Here is a 19,796-nt window from a genome sequence, read left to right on the forward strand (position 1 = left end):
GCAGAGATTTGACGCACTCATAAGAAATCCCACAGTCCAAAGAAATGCAGACCATTTAGCGATTTCGTTTCCTTTATTCTTTCCAAATATTTTCTAATGCAAATCAAGTTTCTTACCGCCGTGGAGGGTGTTGGCATACAGATGGGACGACCAGATGACCTTTTCAATGCAGTTTCAGAGTGGTCTAAATCTGTATGGCTGTATACCTGACTGGAGACGCACACTAAACTCCATCAGCACTTTAAATAGCACAGATGCTGCAGTCACCTGCGTACGGGAATGGAGGGGGAGTGGATAAATGAACTGCCTTCATCCCACCAACGTCCACAGATCAATCAATTAAAGCAAATAAATTCTGATCCATCAAATTAAATATAGGAAATAACAAAAAATTTTAATTCAAGCATTTGGCTCCAAAAATGACCTTCCCATTCTTAGAGGTATAGTGAATGCAAAATGAAGCTTTATGGAAGCATGTATTAAAAAAGCGTACCAAGAGCAGCTTAAATGAACTGCTCCATGAGTTGACGGCTTCTGTTTAAAATCATGTAACAGTTCTGTCTGATTTCAGGCTATTGTTGCGGTGCTATGAACATTTCTTACATTTACTTGATTGTAATGTATAACACACACATTTCACAAAAAACTCAATCCAAAATATATAAGGAAGAGCATTGAGTAAGTTCTGCCCAACATGTTTGAGCGGCTATTAAAAGAAATTGAATTATACTGCTGTAGGTTTATATTGTCGAATTAATTAATGTATAATCTTCCAATTTATTATCCTATGGAGGTCTGGATTTGGAATCATACTCAAAATAAAAGTGGAGAATCACATTGCAGGCTGATCCAACGTCAGTGAAAATTCCTCCAGACAAGTCAACCATACCAGAGACATTTGTTGTATTTTCCATTTTCTTTATTGTACAGAAATAGTGAAAATCACTGAGGTTGCTGTCCTCTGCCACGTCCAAAGCCACCTCTCTGAAACAGAAAAGGTTCAGTCAGTTTATCACCGACATTGACTTCAACAAAATCCACAACAAAAAATAAATTCAGCTTCCCGGCATTCCCCGTTTAAACCCACAGCCACAACACAAGCCAGGAATGTTTTCGTTATGAAAGTGCAGCGTCAAAACACTGCGGAGGAATATCACTTTTATCCCCTTTTTCTAAAAACACATAAAACAAAGAAAAGCGCTTACAAACTGGAACTCTGTGGCGGCTCCAGCACCAGCCTCGGCTTTCTTGTCTGCACCGGCTGGACAGAGAAAGACAAGGCAATGGATTCAATGTTTTGAAATAAGCGACAATATCTACTTAAATCATCACTGTATGCACCAGGGCTAATGACTTTCATTACTCAATATAATCAAGAACAGCTAAAAACAGTGGAGAAGGTGTAACATCGATTTTTCAACCAAACTGTTTGACTCATTAGTGGTACTAACATTTACTCCAGTGGATTAAACCTTGTTTGCATTTTGGCAACAAAAACAAATCCTACCAGTCCAGAAACACTAAAATCACAAAAGTGTTATATATATATATATGAATATATATCAAAAAAGAATAGTAGAATTGTACGTACGAGGAGCAGCAGATCGCCTGTACGTATCTCTGTCAGTCTCCCCACGGTTGAGGCGGGCCGGCCTCTCTCCCTCCATTCCTGTGGGAAGAGACAGAAAACTTAGGAGTCTCATAACAGAAGATTTAAAGTATTTGTTTTAATACTGAGGTGAATCACAACGGATACTCTTGTTGGAGGCGCTTCAAGCCTGTTTAGTTGCTGACTAAAGCTGCGTCCGTACAGCAGTTGGACATCATGTTGATTAAACGGACACACAGTGTGACGGTGTCTCACCCTTGGGCCTGGGCCTCGCGGTCTCGGGGCGGGTCTGGCGGCGCAGGGTGGCGGGCACGATCTCTGGGGGCAGGTGGAGGAAGTCTCTCAGGTACTGGATGCCCTCGTTGGTGAGGTACCAGTAAAAATGACGCCAGGCAAATTGCTCCTTGACGTACCCACAGGACTTCAGAGACTAGAGGAAACACACACACTTCAGTCACCACATCATGTCGGGAGAAAAAGAAAAGTCATATCGTTGGAAGGTCTTCGTTCCTCCATTTCACCAGGTTAGCCCCAAAAAATAGGGTAGGAGGTTTGTTTGATCAGGTAACGGTTTGTGTGACCTCTTCAAGCACGCATCTCATGACATTTTGTGACGGGAATGATTTTTTTTTATTTTTTTTTAAATCTTTCCCTACATGTGGTCTGTCTTTTCAATAGCAATTTCTCAAATACAATGTTACACAGCTGAGCTTTCAAAACTTTATCAGACCTTTGGACAAACATGATTTACAACCCAGATTATGTTTCAGATAGAACTTGAATCAATGCGCTTCCTGATTATTATTACAGTGACGCCAGCGTACGAGTACGTTATTTGTGTCGCAGGGTTGAACCAAGTAGATCAAAGAAACATGTACGGCTCACACAGTTGTCATCATGATGTGCATTACACATTATTCTCAACTGGATAAAGTGAAGCAGCCTGAATGTGGGATTCTTGTGGTAAATAACATTAATAACAATGAGGACTCGGATGAAATTCTTTTATCACTTGCATCAACTACATTAGTTTAAGGAAGCTCTTTTCTTCTTGGAAGCTTGTTTCAGATGTGTTCTGGTTACATTGAGAATCACTTTATAAGCACATGACAAAGGGTCTGTCATCAGTTTATTGTTAAAGGATTTTGAATTTTAAACACGAATAAAAACGGAGGCATCATGACAATGAAAGTAAAAGATGTAGACCGCCACTTTTGATTCGGTGGGAATGTTTCAGCTCTCCCTTTTCAACTATTGCAATTTTAAGATGACCATGACCTAGATGGAATTATCCAAACTGAATACAAACAAAAAAAACTTAAACTAACAGACATGCGACGAGCAGCAGAGTAGTCAAACTGATAACGCCGCATGTGGATTAACCAATTGTAGAATGTCCTTCAAACTCTGAAATGGATCTTGGAACCACCATGAGAGCACACACCGAGGCTCGGAGCAGCCACGGATGTTCAAGACACGTCCGGCGGACTCTCACCTGCATCGCTTTCATCACATGAAGGTTGGGCACATTCTTGTCAGCAAGCTCGGGATGCTTGGCCAGGTGGACATCTTTCTTCGCCACCATGACTCCCTCCTTGAAGAGGAGCTCGTAGATAGCAATGCGATTCTTCTTGGGCATCAGCATCTACAAAAGGCAGGAAACAGGATCAGATCGACCGGTTTCCTCTGGACACACACCAGCCTGGCTGTTAGCATGCTACCCGGTTAGCGGGCAGCTACCGACGGATGTAAAACAGACACAAAGCCACCCACTGGATGGTGGACCAGAACCCACTTTTGTTAAAGACAACTCACATTTGCGGAAACATGTTAAACTCGTATTAAACTGTCGAACAAGGACCGCGTAAAGGCAGAAAAATGGCAGCCGGTGATGAACATTGAAACCTGGGCTCACTTCCCCCCTCATAAGTCCAACATCGATCTTTAAACACAACCCAAGGCTCAAATATGTTGACGGCCTTCACTGTAAACTCATCAGCAATCGGCAGAAACACTTTATTGCCTGATAAAACGACAGATGTTAAAGATATTTGTGGATTAGTCCGCTCAGGCTGATTTTACCTTTCCACTTGATATGGGACCGGAGCCGGAAGGATCGACTGCGGCCGACCGGGAGGTTTTAGTCTCCGTCAGGGTGAGATGGACGGAGAAGCGCCCCCTGCGGGATGGGAGGGTGAAGCGCCCCCTGCTGGACGGCAGGGAGGTCGTCCCTCAACCCCCACTTGCTGGACGGGAGAGAGGAGCTCCCCCTGCTGGACGGGAGGGTGGAGTGCCCCTGCTGGCTCGATCCAGAAACTCAATGCGTTATCAACGCTATAAATGTGTTATTCTTGATGTGATTTCGGATATGGACGTCTGAATCCAATATCTCGCCGTCTTTTTATTTGTATTTCATATATTTTTCCATTCATCATGACACATTTGAATCATTAAGAAATGTATTTCTATAAATATTTGCCATTATAATCACATTGTTTTTGCTTTGTTACACTTTCTCGTCTTGGAGTTTACCGATGGTTGTTTATTCTGCAGCCTTTATTTGTAAAGAGCTTCCCGGATCTTCCCCTGGTTATTCTGACCATCTTCCATCCCCTCCTGGACCATCCCCCAATCCATCCATCCAGCCGGAGGCTCTTCATTCTCTATCATTCTCTACCGGAGACTCCACCGAGTCAGTCCCCTCACCACGATGATCCCACACCTTTAAGCAAGCTGGATTATCTTCTTTTTTTTTTTTTTTTTTGCTGAGGTATGTTATTTTACGTTTTCAAACCGGAACGCTTGTGAGGTATGGGCACACATAGGACGAGAGAGCCGGCTGATTTTAATTGCAAATGTTCGCTGCAGCGATGCATCTATGAGATAGACGCGACTGCAAATGAGTGTAGATTATAATCCAAATCCTAAAAGTTAGTGGTTTATTCATGACAACCCCACAGTTCAACGTATATATGCAGTTTGTGCTTGGGATGTGTGACTTGAGCTCCAGCTTTCCTTTTTACATGAAAAGACAGGATCAGCATGTAGAGGGTTTGACTCCTGGAGGAGAAGGGGGAAAAAAAGCAAAAAACAACAAATATGCAGGCGATTTGAAGGAAACATAATGCCCAGGAGTGTTTCCTGTGCAGATGCAGTGGTGATGAGCACGAGCTGCAACAGAGGGCAGGGAGGGGTGTATGAAGTAAAAGGCTTGTCTCCCTGGGGGAGCCTGTGTTTCCTCCATCTCTTTGATTCATGTCTGCAGAGCAGCTGGTGGGAGATCAGGTCAGAGTGCAGACCTCCGTCTGAGCTGCCTCTCGTCTCTGAGTGAGCTCTGTCCACGGTTCTGAACTGTGATGCACTTCAAAGTGCATCAGACAGAGGCCTCCTTTCATCTTCAAATAATTAAAAAAAAAAGCGGGGGGGCGGGGGGGGGGGGGTTAAGTTTAGTTCATGGCCAAGGAATGTATGAGCCACTTATTGAACTGTCTTGATCTTTAACCAAGGTCAGTGTGCACACCGCGAGTGGTAAAACTCAACATGTAATAACTCATCCTCTCAGTTTCATCGCTGTTGATGCAGTTTTGTGACATAAATAATAAAACTAGAACTACACTCGGTAGAGCGCAGACCTTCGCCAATGCCACAATGCTGGAACCGAGTTCTGCACACAACCGCGAGCATGATCGCCATTAACTCATATCAATGCTAAATAGGTAGGTCAGGCAGCACTGTGTGAAACACTGAGCAGGGAGCGTCTCCATGGCAACAGACACTGATCTCCTTTGACCTACGGTCTCTCCCATCCGATTTGTATGGGGATTTTTTTTAGAGATTTATTCGGAAACATTTAGCCATTAACATCCGAAATCTAATCGATTGGTCCTCGGACGATGACAAAATTTTATGCAGTTCAGGAAATTACAGCCGAGCTGGTTTCTTCCCACAAACTGCAGATTCGCTCACCGCTGTTTGTTTTTTTTTGTTGATAATTTACTCTTTAAGCTCTTGTATTTCTATCCCAGAGTATTTTAAACCAACGACATAAAATGCTGCCTTTTTTCTGTGACAATAATAAATCCCGGATGATATGATCATGTTGTGTCAGGCCTCCATTTGGGGCATAAAACAACCACTTCTGGTAAATCTTTTGAACAATCAGTTGATCTGATTTGTCATCCATTAGCCACAAGTAAATTGGAAAACTCAGTTATAAATATGAATAGTTTGAGCTATGTAGTTTTTTTACATGCAGCTTTTTCTTGCTATAACAGAAGCAATATCCCAAAGTTTTTTTTTGTTTTTTTTTTAATGTTTGTATTCTTTATAAATTAGGTGTTGCACTGTGCATAACTATACGTTTAAGAAGTGTGATTTAATGAGAGGATAAGTAATCAAAACAGTTTGTTTACAAAGTGCAAAATACCTATTTTGTCTTTTTTAATCTCAATTCCCGACTTAAACACGCAGACTCACCTTCACACATCCAAACACACACAAACAAATCAGCTCTACCAACACTGTAAGACAAGATGTGTTTCTTTATTGTACAAGAATTTCACAAATATGTCACATGTTTCATTTCGTTTCTGGTTTACACTTTATTCAGCCAGGATAACCTTTCTGCAAATACATATTTTTTTTAAATAAATAAAATCTATATTTTAAACAGTGTCACTGCCATAAACATAAAAAAATAAAAATAAAAAAAATGGCAAACGTAACACAGAAAGGTTTCAAACACATGTCAACATGATTTAACGACATAAAGCAAAAGTAACACATAAATATGTTTCTTATGTTTTAAAGGGTTGATATGTTGCATCCGCTATTTAACAAAGGAACTGGGCAATGATAAAGCATGTCACGGGGTTGAAAGGGTTAAAGCGAGAGGTCTAAGACTCTAAGTGGATGAGTGTGTCCTCGCGCGCGCACGTCAAAGTGCTTCTTTGAGTTCCTGATGAGATTAATTCACAAACCGGGGACGTTCGATTGATTTGCACACGTTGATTTGACTCCCCTCCGTTCTTGGAGGAGGGGTGACAGATGAAGCTTCTCTTCTAATGTGATTAATTAAACTGAACCTCAGGTCGTCCTTACCTCCCTGACGCTCCTTCTCTTTGTGCGTGCAATTATGAATATGCTCTCCCTCGTGGGCTGAGACACAACAGCGCTGCCTCCTTTTTTCATTTGCACTCACAAGCCGGGCATGTCGCATCTGGTGCTCGCAGCCCCCCCCCCCCCCCCCCCCCCCAAAAAAAATGAAATAATTGAATGGAGGCTGTTAAGTTTACATCCACTATTCTTTTAGTGTCCGTCACCTTTTAAATCCCAAAATGTCCTCAGACATCACTGCGATAAAAAACTTTGAATTCTATATTTGAATTTTATCCATCTACTTTTCTGGTTTAATCAAGTTAGACTTAAAAGGTCTGGGGTGTAAAACTCTAAACAAATGTTAAAATATTTACCTTTATCACTCGTCCTACTTTTGATTTTGTATTTTCAATTTGAATGACTGAGATTATTTACTTACGCAGCACAAATTTCAGTATTTTCCAACTTCTGAAGTCATCTGACAAGGACACACTTTGTTTTGTTAAATGAAATGAAGACACATGGGCAGCAGTAAAGGCTGTCGAGGGGTTTGTAAGAAGAAGACTGGATGTTTGGAGAATAACATCAAATCTGAGTTTTACGTCACAAGTTGTACTCTGAAATAAATCTGATGCAGAAGGAAACTTTTGGGTATTTTTACAATATATTTTTTTACAATGACTCAGTTTTCATAAAGCTGTGACGCTGAAGACTTTCATTATAAATCATCCACTCAGTGCCTCTTCTTCTGCTCTGATTGATAAAAAAAAAAAAAAAAAACTCCCAAGCTTAACAAACGTTTAAACTGTAGATGAACCACACTCTCTGAATTCTGAAGTGATACGTTCTTCCGCTGCCAGACGTGTGAGCGACTTCATAGACATCCTCAGAGACATTAAAAGTGTCTGTACATTCTGACTCAGCTGTTTCTGCATTACTCTGAATCAGCAGAATCCAACCGGCAGGCTGCGCAGTGCAGAGCAGAAAGAAACCACAACGAGCCTCTGAAACGAAAATCGTGCAGATTTCACAAATTCTCCGGCTCAAATTCTCCAACATTGTGCAACTTTAAAGACATTTAATGAACTGATTCAGCACCCAAATTAAATTTGAATTCAATTATTATTATCGTTATTAAAAGCCACACTGTATTAAAGCTGCAGCCTCGATGCAGAGCCCTTCTCTGGTCCAACAATAAGTTTCAAAGCTCCAGAGATGATAGAAATTTGAAATAAAATCGTACAAAGATAGAAGATTTCCTAGAAGCAAGTAAGCTGAAAAGTAAAAGACACAGAACCAAATCTCTCCGATGACCGTGTGTGACAGGAACACTGTTTCACGTCGAGAGGACTGGAAGGTCGGATGTCTGGTAAAACATTTTCAGTTTCGTTTCTATGCAAGTCCTCCTTGTGCGAGTCCCTGGAGCGAGCACCGTCGAGAAAACACTGTCAGAGAAGTCGCTGTGAATCTGCATGAAGTGACGCCCTTGCTTCCCCCCCACCCCCCACCTTTTTCCACACTGTGATGAATCAGTGTGTGTCTGGGAGGCGTCTCCGTAATAGACGCTACATCACAAGAGCCACGGAGAGCTGAAGAGGAACAGGAAGAGGCTATTAGCGGCTGAAGGTTTGCTTTGCCCGAGTGCGGCTTCTGAGCTGCAGATTGATTGTACCGGTGAAGTGCTTTACGGCCACATGAGGAGGAAGGAAGAGGGCTTCATGTTGCTATGGTTACTGGCATCGTTATAACCGAGGGTCTGTGTTTGTGTGTGTGTGTGTGCACGATGGCGAGTGTACACAGAAACTCGAGCTGCAGCAAACACGTATTTGCACTGTCGACTCGTGCTGTAGTTATTGGCCACTGTCAAATTGCTTAGGCCCATTTGAGAGAAGATTAGTCGTCGAGCAGTTTAAGTTCCCAACTTTAATTATGCCACCTTCAATAAAATCGTAAAAAAAAATGATGCAAAACACAACAAACTGATCACATGAGCTTTGTGAGTTTTCATTAATGACGTCGTCACGTTGACCGACCATTAAAATGTACACGCTGCATCCATTCAGCTGGGAACTGGGATGAATACCAGTTCTGCATGAACGAGTCACTGTCCCAGTTCTTTGCTGAATGAACTGGATCCTGGGATGTTTACTGGATTTACAACACTCAACGTGACAGAAATGAGCAACGTGGCCACCTGCAGCAGTGCTGCGGCCAGAAAAAGAGGAATGAAATGAAGCTCAGGAAGTACAATTAATCTGTTCACGCCACTCCGCTGTGTGTTTACGGTACGACTCTCGGGCCCCATTTATATATACAAAATTCTGCAAATTGTGGCAGCAATTCGGGTTTCGTAAAAATGTAAACAGGAACTGAGGTTCAGCTTGTTACATGTCAACGACCCTGATGGCCGTAATCCAGAGTGGGCCATTGCCACCGGAAATGAGCAGGATTGTGACCCCTCTAGGACAGGATCAGACATTCCTGCAGCCAACGTGTGTACTACAGTTATCTAATCTACACGTCTTTGTTTATCAAAGTTGTTTGAATTAGTCGGAAAAATGTACCAGAGCAAGAAAAAGAAAAAGGAAATCCTCAGACTCGACGTTTTACAGAGAAATTGTGACACAAAAACCAGCAATCTGTTGACGCAGAAACCAGAGAAAGTTTGTCCCCAAAAAGGACTTTATCTGACGGAAGACCAATCGCAGACCTTTTTGGGGGCATTGTGCATGTTCTCCCTGTGCATGGTCAGGTTTCTCAAGGTAGTCTGGCCTTTCCAATCCACAGAGGTGATTATTAGGATACATGGTGTCTCCATATTGACCGTAGATGTGATAATCTCTGTCTTTTTGATGAACGGTTGGCCGGTCCAGAGTTTGGACGGACCTTTGGCATATTTTGATTTCGCTTGTTTTCGCATCTCGCTGCAGGTAAAACTGGCCTCATTAGGGATTCATGAGTTGAACAACAGCCCGTCGGTCTGCGGTCAGCCGATGGCCCCATTAAAGTCATTTTCTCTGAGTGGTTTTTCAGTTCCGACAGGCGGCGGAGATTTCATCCATTTCATGTTGTTGATCTCACGTCGTTTGAGTCTCTGAATGAGCCGTTTCCATTTTCACCCACTGACATTTCCCCGCCCGGCTTCAGCGCCGCTTCTTCGCCGGCCTGGCGTGGGTTTGCACAGTGCGACTGCGGCGGCTGAACCAGCAGCTTCAATGAGCATCCTGTTGGGGAAAAAAAATGATGAGAAATGAGAAATTGGCCCTGTACTAAACTCTAAAAAAAAGGTCTCACAGTCACACACACGCATATGAAGCAGGGTTGTTGGTATAATAGTAGTAAGAACGCAGCAGTACTCTTTGGATTCTCGGTGAAGTTTGGCCTTCAGACAAATGAGTGCGCACTCCCTCGACGACGTCACCAAATAACACGCAGATGAGCTCAGTTTGTCTTCGCTTGTCGTTTCCTCTCAGTTCAATAGATTTTTCCTCGCAGTTACCAAATTCAGATCAAGATTGCTCTGAAGTTATTGCTGAATGTAAACTGGGGAATAATGTTAATGTTTTAACCGGGAATATTTTCTTTGTCTTTGTGCCTCATCGTCTCACGTTCCTTTGAACTTCCTTTGCACACGTGGACTTTCCATCAGGAGTGATCTGATAAGGGTTTTGATGAGCAATGGTCAAAAGTCACATGGGGCCTCCAGATTGTCGGATTTATTGAATCGCATTATCTTGTGAAAGTCTCCGGTAACAAACTCTCATTGCGACTCTTTAGCACACGGATTCCTTGTACTTGAGGTGTCCGAATGATATACTGGTATTTGGCATTTTGCACTATTGTTTAATTGCAGCTTTGATTCATCCCAACTATTTCCTGTCCCATGCTTTATCATCGGTTACTTATTAGCTCGGTGAGAACTTGGCTTGACTTCCTGTCTGACTTCCTCCCTGACAGATTGCCATGTAGCGGTCAAGCAGGGGAAGCGCTTTGGGTTTTTTTTTAGTTGACTGATGAAGGCATTCTAGTGTCATGTAACGTGTTGCACCGTCGGATATTTGTTCTTGATATTTAATGGTTTCAGAAAAAGGCAGATAATTGCACAAATCTATGTATGTAAAAGTATCTGTTCAATTATTAGTGTCCTGCAACTAGGTTTAAAACGTCTCAGCTTGTTTATCGTGTCACAGTTATCGCACTTCAACACAGATCAGTTCCTTTACGTGCTGAATTGCTTGAATGCGCGGCTTCATAACAAATGCAGTGTTGCTTGAGGGTTTATTGACTTGTTGATGACCACACAGCAATGGTAACAACACAGTTCAGGTGGTTTTTTTTGTGTGTTTTTTTATGATTGTAGCTAGAAAACAGTTATTTTAAACTTTTCTTGAAAAGCTTTAGAAGCACCAACCTGGCCAGAAATAACCAGAAGATCTCATCAGTATTTTCAACGGTCATTATTTGTCAGAATTTCAAAGAAATGAATGTATTTGGACCTCACCGTGTGACACTGCATCAGATCTTAATGGAATGTCCCGCCACAACGATAAAAACAATATAGCCGAGCCACTTATTTTTATTTTTTTCTTTAATGAGAGTAGACCTGCAGCCCATTTAATTCCTCTTTGCCTGCATAGAGGCTGTAAAATTACCTCCTGGCAAAGATGGGATGTAACGGCAGGGTCAAAGGGAGCAATCCCCGCAGGGAGAAACATGATTGGATGACACACAGATGGCACACGCTGGGCGGACGAGCGTCTTGCTGTGGGAACGGAGCGCCGGCCCTTTTCGCCCGGGTCGCGGCTTGGATTGGAGGCGGCACTTTTTGATCAGCAGGTTGGTGTTTTGTTATCAAACGAGACGCGTGGCCGTCTGCATTAAATCTTAACGCACAACAACCATGACATTACAAAGGAGCTTTGTGGATTTATCCTAAAATGTTTTTAATTTTTTTTTTATTCCTGACGGATTTAATTTCCTCTGTTGTGAACGCTTCCATTCATTTATCTCTTTTTTTTGTGAGTTAATTCAAAATAAAATTTAAAAAAAAAAAATATATATATATATATTGCTGCTCTTTCTGTTTCACCTTCACATTAGGAAACCTCTATTGATTGAGTGGATGCAGTGTCTGAAACTGATACCCTGATGTTGACTCATTCTTGTCTGTGTAAAAGAAAAGAAGCTGTATCTGGTGATCTGTGTGTCTGTCTCAGTTGTCTGTCCTTCCTGCTCTTCCCCAGTCTCTGTGATGAGTATCTTTCTGCTGTCTTCCTCCATTTTTTTTTTTAAGGACTCTTCCTCTATATGACCATTACCTCTTGTGCCCCGATGCCTTGTTAAGTAACAATGAGAGTGTGCCTTCAGTGCACTAGCTAATTATTAATGGGATCATGTGTCTCCTCAAGGATATGTCAAAGTTCCTCATGTGTGTTTGTGGGAGCTGAGCGTGTTTATCTGGATGTGACCTCTCTGTGGGGGAAAACGTCTCAAACCATTTTGCATCACTCGAAGGTTCAAGACGGTGTTTTAGGTTTAAAAATCTTGACTGGAAAATTTAGTGGTGATGGTCAGCGTCAATGAAAACGACCCACGTACATTCATGAACTTGTTTGTTTTTCTGTTGTGGCTTGACCAGCATCTGTTTTATGGTTTTAGGCAGCCAGCCATCCAGCCGTCCAGCCGTCCAGCCGTCATTTGGACGGTCAATTTTTGGAAAAGACGGACGAAAAAATAGCGGACGTGTTGCTCAAAGCCATTTAAAATATGTCTATAATGGCCATCACTACTTGTCACCGTCTAATTATGCTTGAATTCATGTATTTTTCGCAGAAATATAGCAAATTATCGGCTCTAGTACACATTACCCTTAGAAGCGAGCAACATGATTGGTCAATTAATACCACGTGGTATATACCTTTTGAACGGCGGCCACTGATTGGTTTGTAATTCCCTGACTCATCCTGGTGCGTTCAATATCGGGGCGGAGGGGAGGAATCTGGATGAGTTTTCTTTTGCAAAATGCTGAGGAATAATATTTGTAAAATCCACACAGGTGGGACTAATTCTGTGGACCTTTGATCAATCAAATTTTTCATTTCCGAAATGTTGACACATGTTTGGATAACTGCAGATCATTCATGCTTCTCATTGAAGAATAAAATTCTGATTTTGATATAAGTATTGACAATCATGCTTGTTCCCTCGCCAATTTATTATTATGACTGTGACATTCTAAAGCCGTAGAACCTGGCTATAGGAGGCCTGCAGAGAACAAATATGCATTTAATATTCAATTAAAAACTAATAAGAGGATAATAGAAGCTATTACACAGTTCAGAGTCTACAGGTGCTCAGTTTAGGGGTGCAGATAGACGCAATGTGAATCCACAGGGGGAATAAACAATGACATGTAGGAAAGTTTGGAGTGAGATGAGTCAGGTACAGGTACAGGTGAAAACCATCACCAATGAAAAGATGCTATTACTTTAAAAGGAAAAATACCACTTTGTAACAAAGAAAGAAAGCATAATAGAGGTATAAGCAAGAATGTCAAGGAGAAAAGGAAATATATTGCTGTTAAGAAGCAAAATCTGCATGTCACAATGTAGTATTTAGTCGTCCAGAATGCATTAGAATACACCATTTCTGGTCTATTTCTATCTATTCCTGGTCGCTGAACCCCCAAAATGTTGGACACCCACATTTTTGAGATGGACACCCAAAACACCGATTTGTGCCTAAAACCAAGCATTAAGGTGAAGAAAGCAGTAGCTATGGCTGAAGTCAGAGAATACATGCAAGACAAGTCAGCGTGTGTGTGTGTGTGTGTGTGTGTGTGTGTGTGTGTGTGTGTGTGTGTGTGTGTGTGTGTGTGTGTGTGTGTGTGTGTGTGTGTGTGTGTGTGTGTGTGTGTGTGTGTGTGTGTGTGTGTGTGTGTGTGTGTGCGCGCGCTAGTGCGCGTGTTTGTAAAAGGCGTGTTCGGCTGCAGAATGATTGCAGGTGAGCAGAGACGCTGTTTGACTTTCAGCGTCAGGTGTCGGTGAAGTCTGTCAGAATTCACTGGGAGCGGTGCCGTCGGGGACTGAGCAGCCACAGCGAGGTCGGACCAGGTTTCGGTAACTCTGATCTGTAATGACATTTCTGAATGTCTCTGTTTAGCCCACTTGTTTTTGTTTTTTTGTTTAATTTTAATGCCAAAATTAACTGTGATTGTTTGCTTTTACAAATGATTTTCTCAACATTGGATTCATTCTGGCTCATAGCCTAAATTCTATTTGTTTGTCATCATGTTCTTTTTTTTTTCAGCGAGATTAAAGTGTCATTTGAAGCAGTGCATGCAAATTATTAGTTTAAAGGGGACTTGAACCTTGATCCGTGCTTATCTTTTTGAACGCATGAACTTTAGCTCCACCGATACGAGAGTTTTCTGTGCATTATTTTGCCTCCATTACCCACAAAGCAACACAACGGCCAGTCGTTGGTCTGAAAATTGTTGTGCTGCTTCCTGCTAATAAACGATGAACAGATTACTGAGTTCTGATCAGCTCTTAGATGAGTTTGTTCAGACGTCAGGTCCAACTAACCTGAGATTTTAAATGGTTCAATACAGTTTTTCACCTTGACTTTGATGCTTGAAATTAAAGGAGTGTCCCTTTAAGGAACGTGTTTCACCAGAAGATCCTTTGGCATCCTAAGCGTATAAACAGTAAATACACAGGCTAATAAAAGAAGCGTAATCCCAGCTATAGTTTGATTTATATCCTATTTAATTTCTTTGCAGCTCTGTTGTTTCCTGTGTGGATAAGTCGCCTCTGAGCTGGCGAACACGTTTCCCTTTCGCTGTTCAATCAGGTATCGATTGCACTGGAATAAGTGCTAAAAAATAGCTATTGTAGGTGTATTTAACTCTTCGTTTGTGTATTATGGGCGAGAAAAGAAAACTGAGGAAAAGTAGGGGTGTCAGTCTTTTTTTTTTTTTAAAAATGGTTTGTAGCTTCTAAAAATCGTCATTTATTATCGTTTGGCTGACGCATCAGCAATGTTGTATGAAAGTGTTCTGAGGATTTAATAACAGTAGAGCGGCTGTGAAAAGTTACACATTTACACGTTTATAATGAGGAATGCTGTAATGACTTTGTCCCGAGTGCAGCTGAGGGATAAGATATATATATATACTGTATATATATATATATTTGAATTTTTTTAATTTAACCTTTATTTAACCAGGAAAATAAAAACCCATTGAGATTGAGATCACTTTTACAAGGGTGACCTGGGCAAGAGGTTCACAGCACACATCGAAATAATAATATAATAATAATAACATCTGTTGAGGGAGGTGAGAGACAAGCTCCTTCATCATTCACATTGTATTTACTTAGAAACGTTCCTGTTTCAGGTGGGAATTCAGTGGAGTTATAAGCCAAATAGATCAAACTCTGATCTGTAGTTTAATTTGCAGTTCAAGAACTTTTGGGATTAACACTGTCCGACAAACACCGCCTGTCGTCCAGGTGAAATGTGTAAGTCTGAGAGGCCTGTCGCACTGCAGCCGTATCATATCCACGTCTATGTTTGATAATCCCAGTGTCCGGACGGTGACGTGAGATTGCATCAAGCCTCCAAGAGTTTCTCCACGTGACTCCGACTTGGTCGTATCCTCTATCTGTTTACACAGCACCCTGCATTATTGATGAATCGGCCCCTATATATAGGACCTGGATGTGATGAGGGCAGCAGCAGCAGCAAGTTGGTCCCGAGGGACAGAAAAAGAGCCGCATCTGAATGTCGAGGACAAAGTCTAACAGCGCAGGAGGAGCTGGTGTTCAGACAGATGATGTGTGGAGATATGGAGGTGATGGAGATTAGTGCGCGGCGTCAATCGGCGGTCCAGGATCTGGCTGGCTTTTCTAAAAGCGCAGAAAAAAGAGGGGAAATGTGAGTTTGATGCTGCTTCATTTATCATGGTTGTTCACAGAAAGTGTCTGCAGCTTCTGTGATTCAGATGAAGGATTCCAAGCGCAGCTTCACGGGATCATTTATCACTTCACGTCATGTACTTTGCAACTCATCTTAAAGGTTTTGTTGTGGATTTTAAGTTTTTAACCGCATCAATTACATAAAAGGCCCGATGAGCAACTCTTGCCATGTATTTTAGATCTTGAGAATGAACATCAGTGCGCTTCAGATATGATGTATGTTTCATCCTTAATTAGGTGTATAGAATACTTTGGCTTTCTTTCTTTGTTGAAGGGTACTACTTACAAGTTATACTTTGAAATTAAAAGCTATAGTAAGAATTCTATGCGACATTTATCATGCTCTGGCCTTTTATTTAGTTTTGGATTGCATTCATATGTTTTTAAGAAAACAGGAACTTGTAATAACGTTGAAAAGCTTTTTGTTTTCTTTTATTTTGTTCTTGATCCCCTCTACTCTCTCGCCCTGTCACCATCCTCACAAGCACAAATATCCTCTCTTGATTTCATTAATCAGGTATTCATAGAGATTCAATTCATTGATCCATCCATTCTCTCAGTCTGCACACATATCAGAGTTATTTTGCTCACCCCTGACCGTACTTGTCGTTTCCTTGGCATTTGGTCACATGATGGTTGTTACTTTGATTTGTACAGCCTTTGTTTTTTATGATTCCACTTTAGTGCGTTTAGATTTTGAATCATCTGCTAAAGATAGTTTTGGATGTTGTCTGCGTCTACGTTCTCCCCTCCCCCACAGCCCTGGCAATAGGAGGAAAATTACTACAAATCTTTAAAACAAAATTTAGAATCTTTTGTTCCACATTCTGAGGTTTGATGCTTTCCTGAAACTTAATGACCTGATTAAAGAAAGTTGAAATGAATGCTCGCGATGAGATTTTAAAGGTTTCCTGTGTATTTTTCCCCTACAAGAAGGAATCTTTTCACCGGAAAAATTGTTGAAATCAAGAAGAGACTCTATGTAATGTCATTGCGCGTGACCACAAGTCAAGAAAGAACTGTACTCTAAACATGAAAATAAAAACTAAAGTACAAAACTCAACTTTGTTCAGTTAGGCTTGCTATGTTTGAGAGAGAGAGTACACATGTGAATCAACGTCTCTGCTGATACACAAAGAAATATATTGTTGGTGGTGAGGACATGTCGGAGTGGGAGCGACGTAAGCAGGGATCGTTGGAGGAAAATGTGAAGTTTATTTAACGTGTGGTTAAAGTGTAACGTCAAGTGTTGCGATTGAAATATGGAGATTTTAATGCTTCTGACTTTTCAGAGTCGGAAATAATGTTGAAATAATGAAATGATACCCGTCGTCAACACAATAAGGCTTCATTTGATTGGTTCGATATTTTGGGGGTATTTGCAGTTCCGTCAGTGTTTTTGTGATCTTTTGGTCTGTTTCTGTGTTTAAGTAAACGTATCTGGTTATAAATGGGGAAATGACATTTGATGTCATTACATTCCATCATTTTATTTTAAATTTTTTTTGTCATCTTCATAATCTTCCTCACCTGACCAGTGACCTCTTTTACCTCACCTGTTCTTCTTGTCATTCTGGGAGGGTCAGCGGCCGTCACACTGTGGTTCGAGTTCTGTTCGTGCGCCATTTAACTGAAAGCACAGGCGTGCCACTTATTCTAACTGCTGAAGTTTTACAGCGGCTTGATCATTGATAGGCTTTATGGCTGCTGTGTCAACAGTGCAGGCGGAACCTGCGGCCATATTGCAAATTCCAAACATCCTACGTGTGTCTGTCACAGGGTCACCTCCGCCCTTCAGACCTTCGCCCTTCGCCCTCTGTGGAAACTAAATTCCTTATTTCATAGTTTTGGCAGACGGATCAAAAGAAAAACTAGTATTTCAGTGTTGTATCATACTTTCTGCTGCGTCTTTCGTAAAAACTGATTAACATTTATTGTGGACGGTGTAGTGGTGAGGACTCAAGAAACTCCCAGTTCTCAGTTTGCAAAGTATCCCTGGGCATGGATCTGCTTTCTCCAGGTCATTGGTGACTCAACTGTGTTTAAGTGCGATAGTCACTTAAATGGGGGCCTATTTTGGATAAATCAGTATAGAGGGTGGATAAATATGTAGGTTTGTGGTGAATTATTGATCGTACTGATGATGCCATCTTACCATTCACTTTCTGATGTTTCATTTTACTCCCTCCCAGTAATCCTGCCATACTTGGACTGGTATTATGCGTGATCATAATACCAGTTTTTCTTCCGGTTTCTGTGTAATTTCCCTTTATTCGGACATGCACTGAAGAGAAACAAACTGATTCATGTGACCTGGGCAATTTGGATTTAGTTTATTGATTCTTACCTTTTATTGGTGATGAATCATGAAACAGTTTCCTGTTCTGCATTCTCTCCTCCGAGTTTTAATCCCTCCTCACAATGTCTCGTGTCCAAATGTAATGAATGTTAATTCCTCAGTGTTTTTGGAACGGCAGTGCGTCATGAAGCAGTGAAATTCGGACTTGACGCCACCATTAAAACCCCGATCGCTCACTGAAATGTCAACGGCACGTCACACGCTGGCTTATCACTGTCCAGCCACTCATTTTCAAATCCACTTTATCTGAGGATAAAAGAAAACAGGCACATGAAATAAAAACCTCTCATAACAACAGTCTTATAAATATCTTTACTTCTTCAGACTTCAAACTGGACATTTTGTCAGATCGCACTATTCAAGAACAATCTAGCTGGGAATTAGACTGCAGATTAGTTTTTTATTTGTTTGTTTGTTTTTGTTTTATATGGTATGCGCTGTAACCCTAAACAACATACGAATACACAATATATATATATATTTTAATTTGGACATTTTTTCGGCCCTGTCACTCACACCACAGACGTTTGTTCCTCACAAATGTGGGTATAATATTTATCACCAGGAAGCATAGTTTCAACCTAGAAATAGTGTATCAAGCACCAATGTGTGTGTGTGTGTGTGTGTGTGTGTGTGTGTGTGTGTGTGTGTGTGTGTGTGTGTGTGTGTGTGTGTGTGTGTGTGTGTGTGTGTGTGTGTGTGTGTGTGTGTGTGTGTGTGTGTGTGTGTTTCCTGATTCAATCCCTGAAACAACACAACATAACCACAATACAAAACAATTAGTTGACGACGATGTTGGAGGAATTCAGGAATAATTCAAACAGCGTCATACTGACTTTACGGTCACCTGTTTAGTGTCGCTTAGTGGAAGCATCCAGATGTTGACCTCCCATCATCAGCACTATCAAAGTCTGGTCAATTACCCCTTGACCTATGAGCATCTCACCCCCACCTGCCCAACCTCCCCTGCCTCTCTGCCAGCCTGCTGCTCTGTCTGAGCCATTCAAGCAGAGCACCACAAGATTATCCTCCACTCAGCAAGAAACACACATCAACTTTAGCCGAAGCTCCGGGGAGGAAGATCTCAGATCACAGATTAGGGTGGCCCGGTCCCCCACCACCACCACCACCACCACCACCACCCCTGCTCTGCACGCCAGTGCTCTGACTCTCAGTCAGTCGGAAACGACGACTGGCAGCGCCGAGCGAAAACAAACAGCCAGGAGGGGAGGTGAGGAAGAGACGGGAGAAAGAAGAGAGGTGGAGGAGGAGGAGGAGGAGGAGGAGGAGGAGGAGGAGGAGAAGAGGGGCTGACTGCCGGAGGAGCCCACGTGTCTCTCCTAGCTGTAGCCTTAGCCGCCGCTCTGTTCATGGAGGACTGGGGGTAAGCTTTTGTTGCTGTTGTGGGGGGCTGTGTTGCTCGCCCTCTCTCTCGAGGCGCTTGACGGCCTTTGTTTGGGGTCTCTCTCTCTCTCTCTCGCTCTCTCTCTCTCTTGCTCTCTCTCTCTCGGTCTCTCTCGCCTGATGTATTTGATAGTGCTGGGACTATGTGGTGCTTTTTCCACGCCTGCTTTAGAGGGACGGGGATTCCCGGTGCTGGAGCCGGTCTGTGATGATGTTTGACTGCAGGATGTACTGACGAGGGAGGAGAAAGAGGGAAGAACGAATCGAAGGATGGTAACTAAACCTCAGAGGCTGCTGCAGGTGTTTGAGTTTGTGTGTGTGTGTGTGTGTGTGTGTGTGTGTGGGG

The 19,796-nt window shown here is 42.1% G+C and overlaps 1 protein-coding gene across 1 annotated transcript; it reads right to left on the reverse strand.

Moving 5' to 3' along the window:
* Nucleotides 1-57: 57 nt before the first annotated feature.
* rps10 (ribosomal protein S10) lies at nucleotides 58-3,730 on the reverse strand. The gene is made up of 6 exons (XM_080462198.1): nucleotides 3,692-3,730; nucleotides 3,105-3,254; nucleotides 1,865-2,039; nucleotides 1,592-1,669; nucleotides 1,206-1,261; nucleotides 58-984 (listed from the first exon to the last, which is right to left on the reverse strand). Exons 2-6 carry the CDS (start codon nucleotides 3,252-3,254, stop codon nucleotides 943-945), a joined length of 501 nt encoding a protein of 166 aa, XP_080318324.1. The 5' UTR covers nucleotides 3,692-3,730; the 3' UTR covers nucleotides 58-942.
* Between the last annotated feature and the right edge of the window lie 16,066 nt (nucleotides 3,731-19,796).

This window comes from Lipophrys pholis (assembly GCF_963383615.2).
Source record: "Lipophrys pholis genome assembly, chromosome: 4".
Taxonomy (NCBI): domain Eukaryota; kingdom Metazoa; phylum Chordata; class Actinopteri; order Blenniiformes; family Blenniidae; genus Lipophrys; species Lipophrys pholis.

Coding starts and splice junctions, on each gene's coding strand:
- rps10 (XM_080462198.1), bottom strand. CDS start 3,254: ATGCTGATGCCCAAGAAGAATCGCATTGCTATCTACGAGCTCCTCTTC. Junction 2,040..3,104: donor ATGTGATGAAAGCGATGCAG/GTGAGAGTCCGC, acceptor TGTTTCCTCTAG/TCTCTGAAGTCCTGTGGGTA. Junction 1,262..1,591: donor CAGGCGATCTGCTGCTCCTC/GTACGTACAATT, acceptor TTCTCTGTCCAG/CCGGTGCAGACAAGAAAGCC.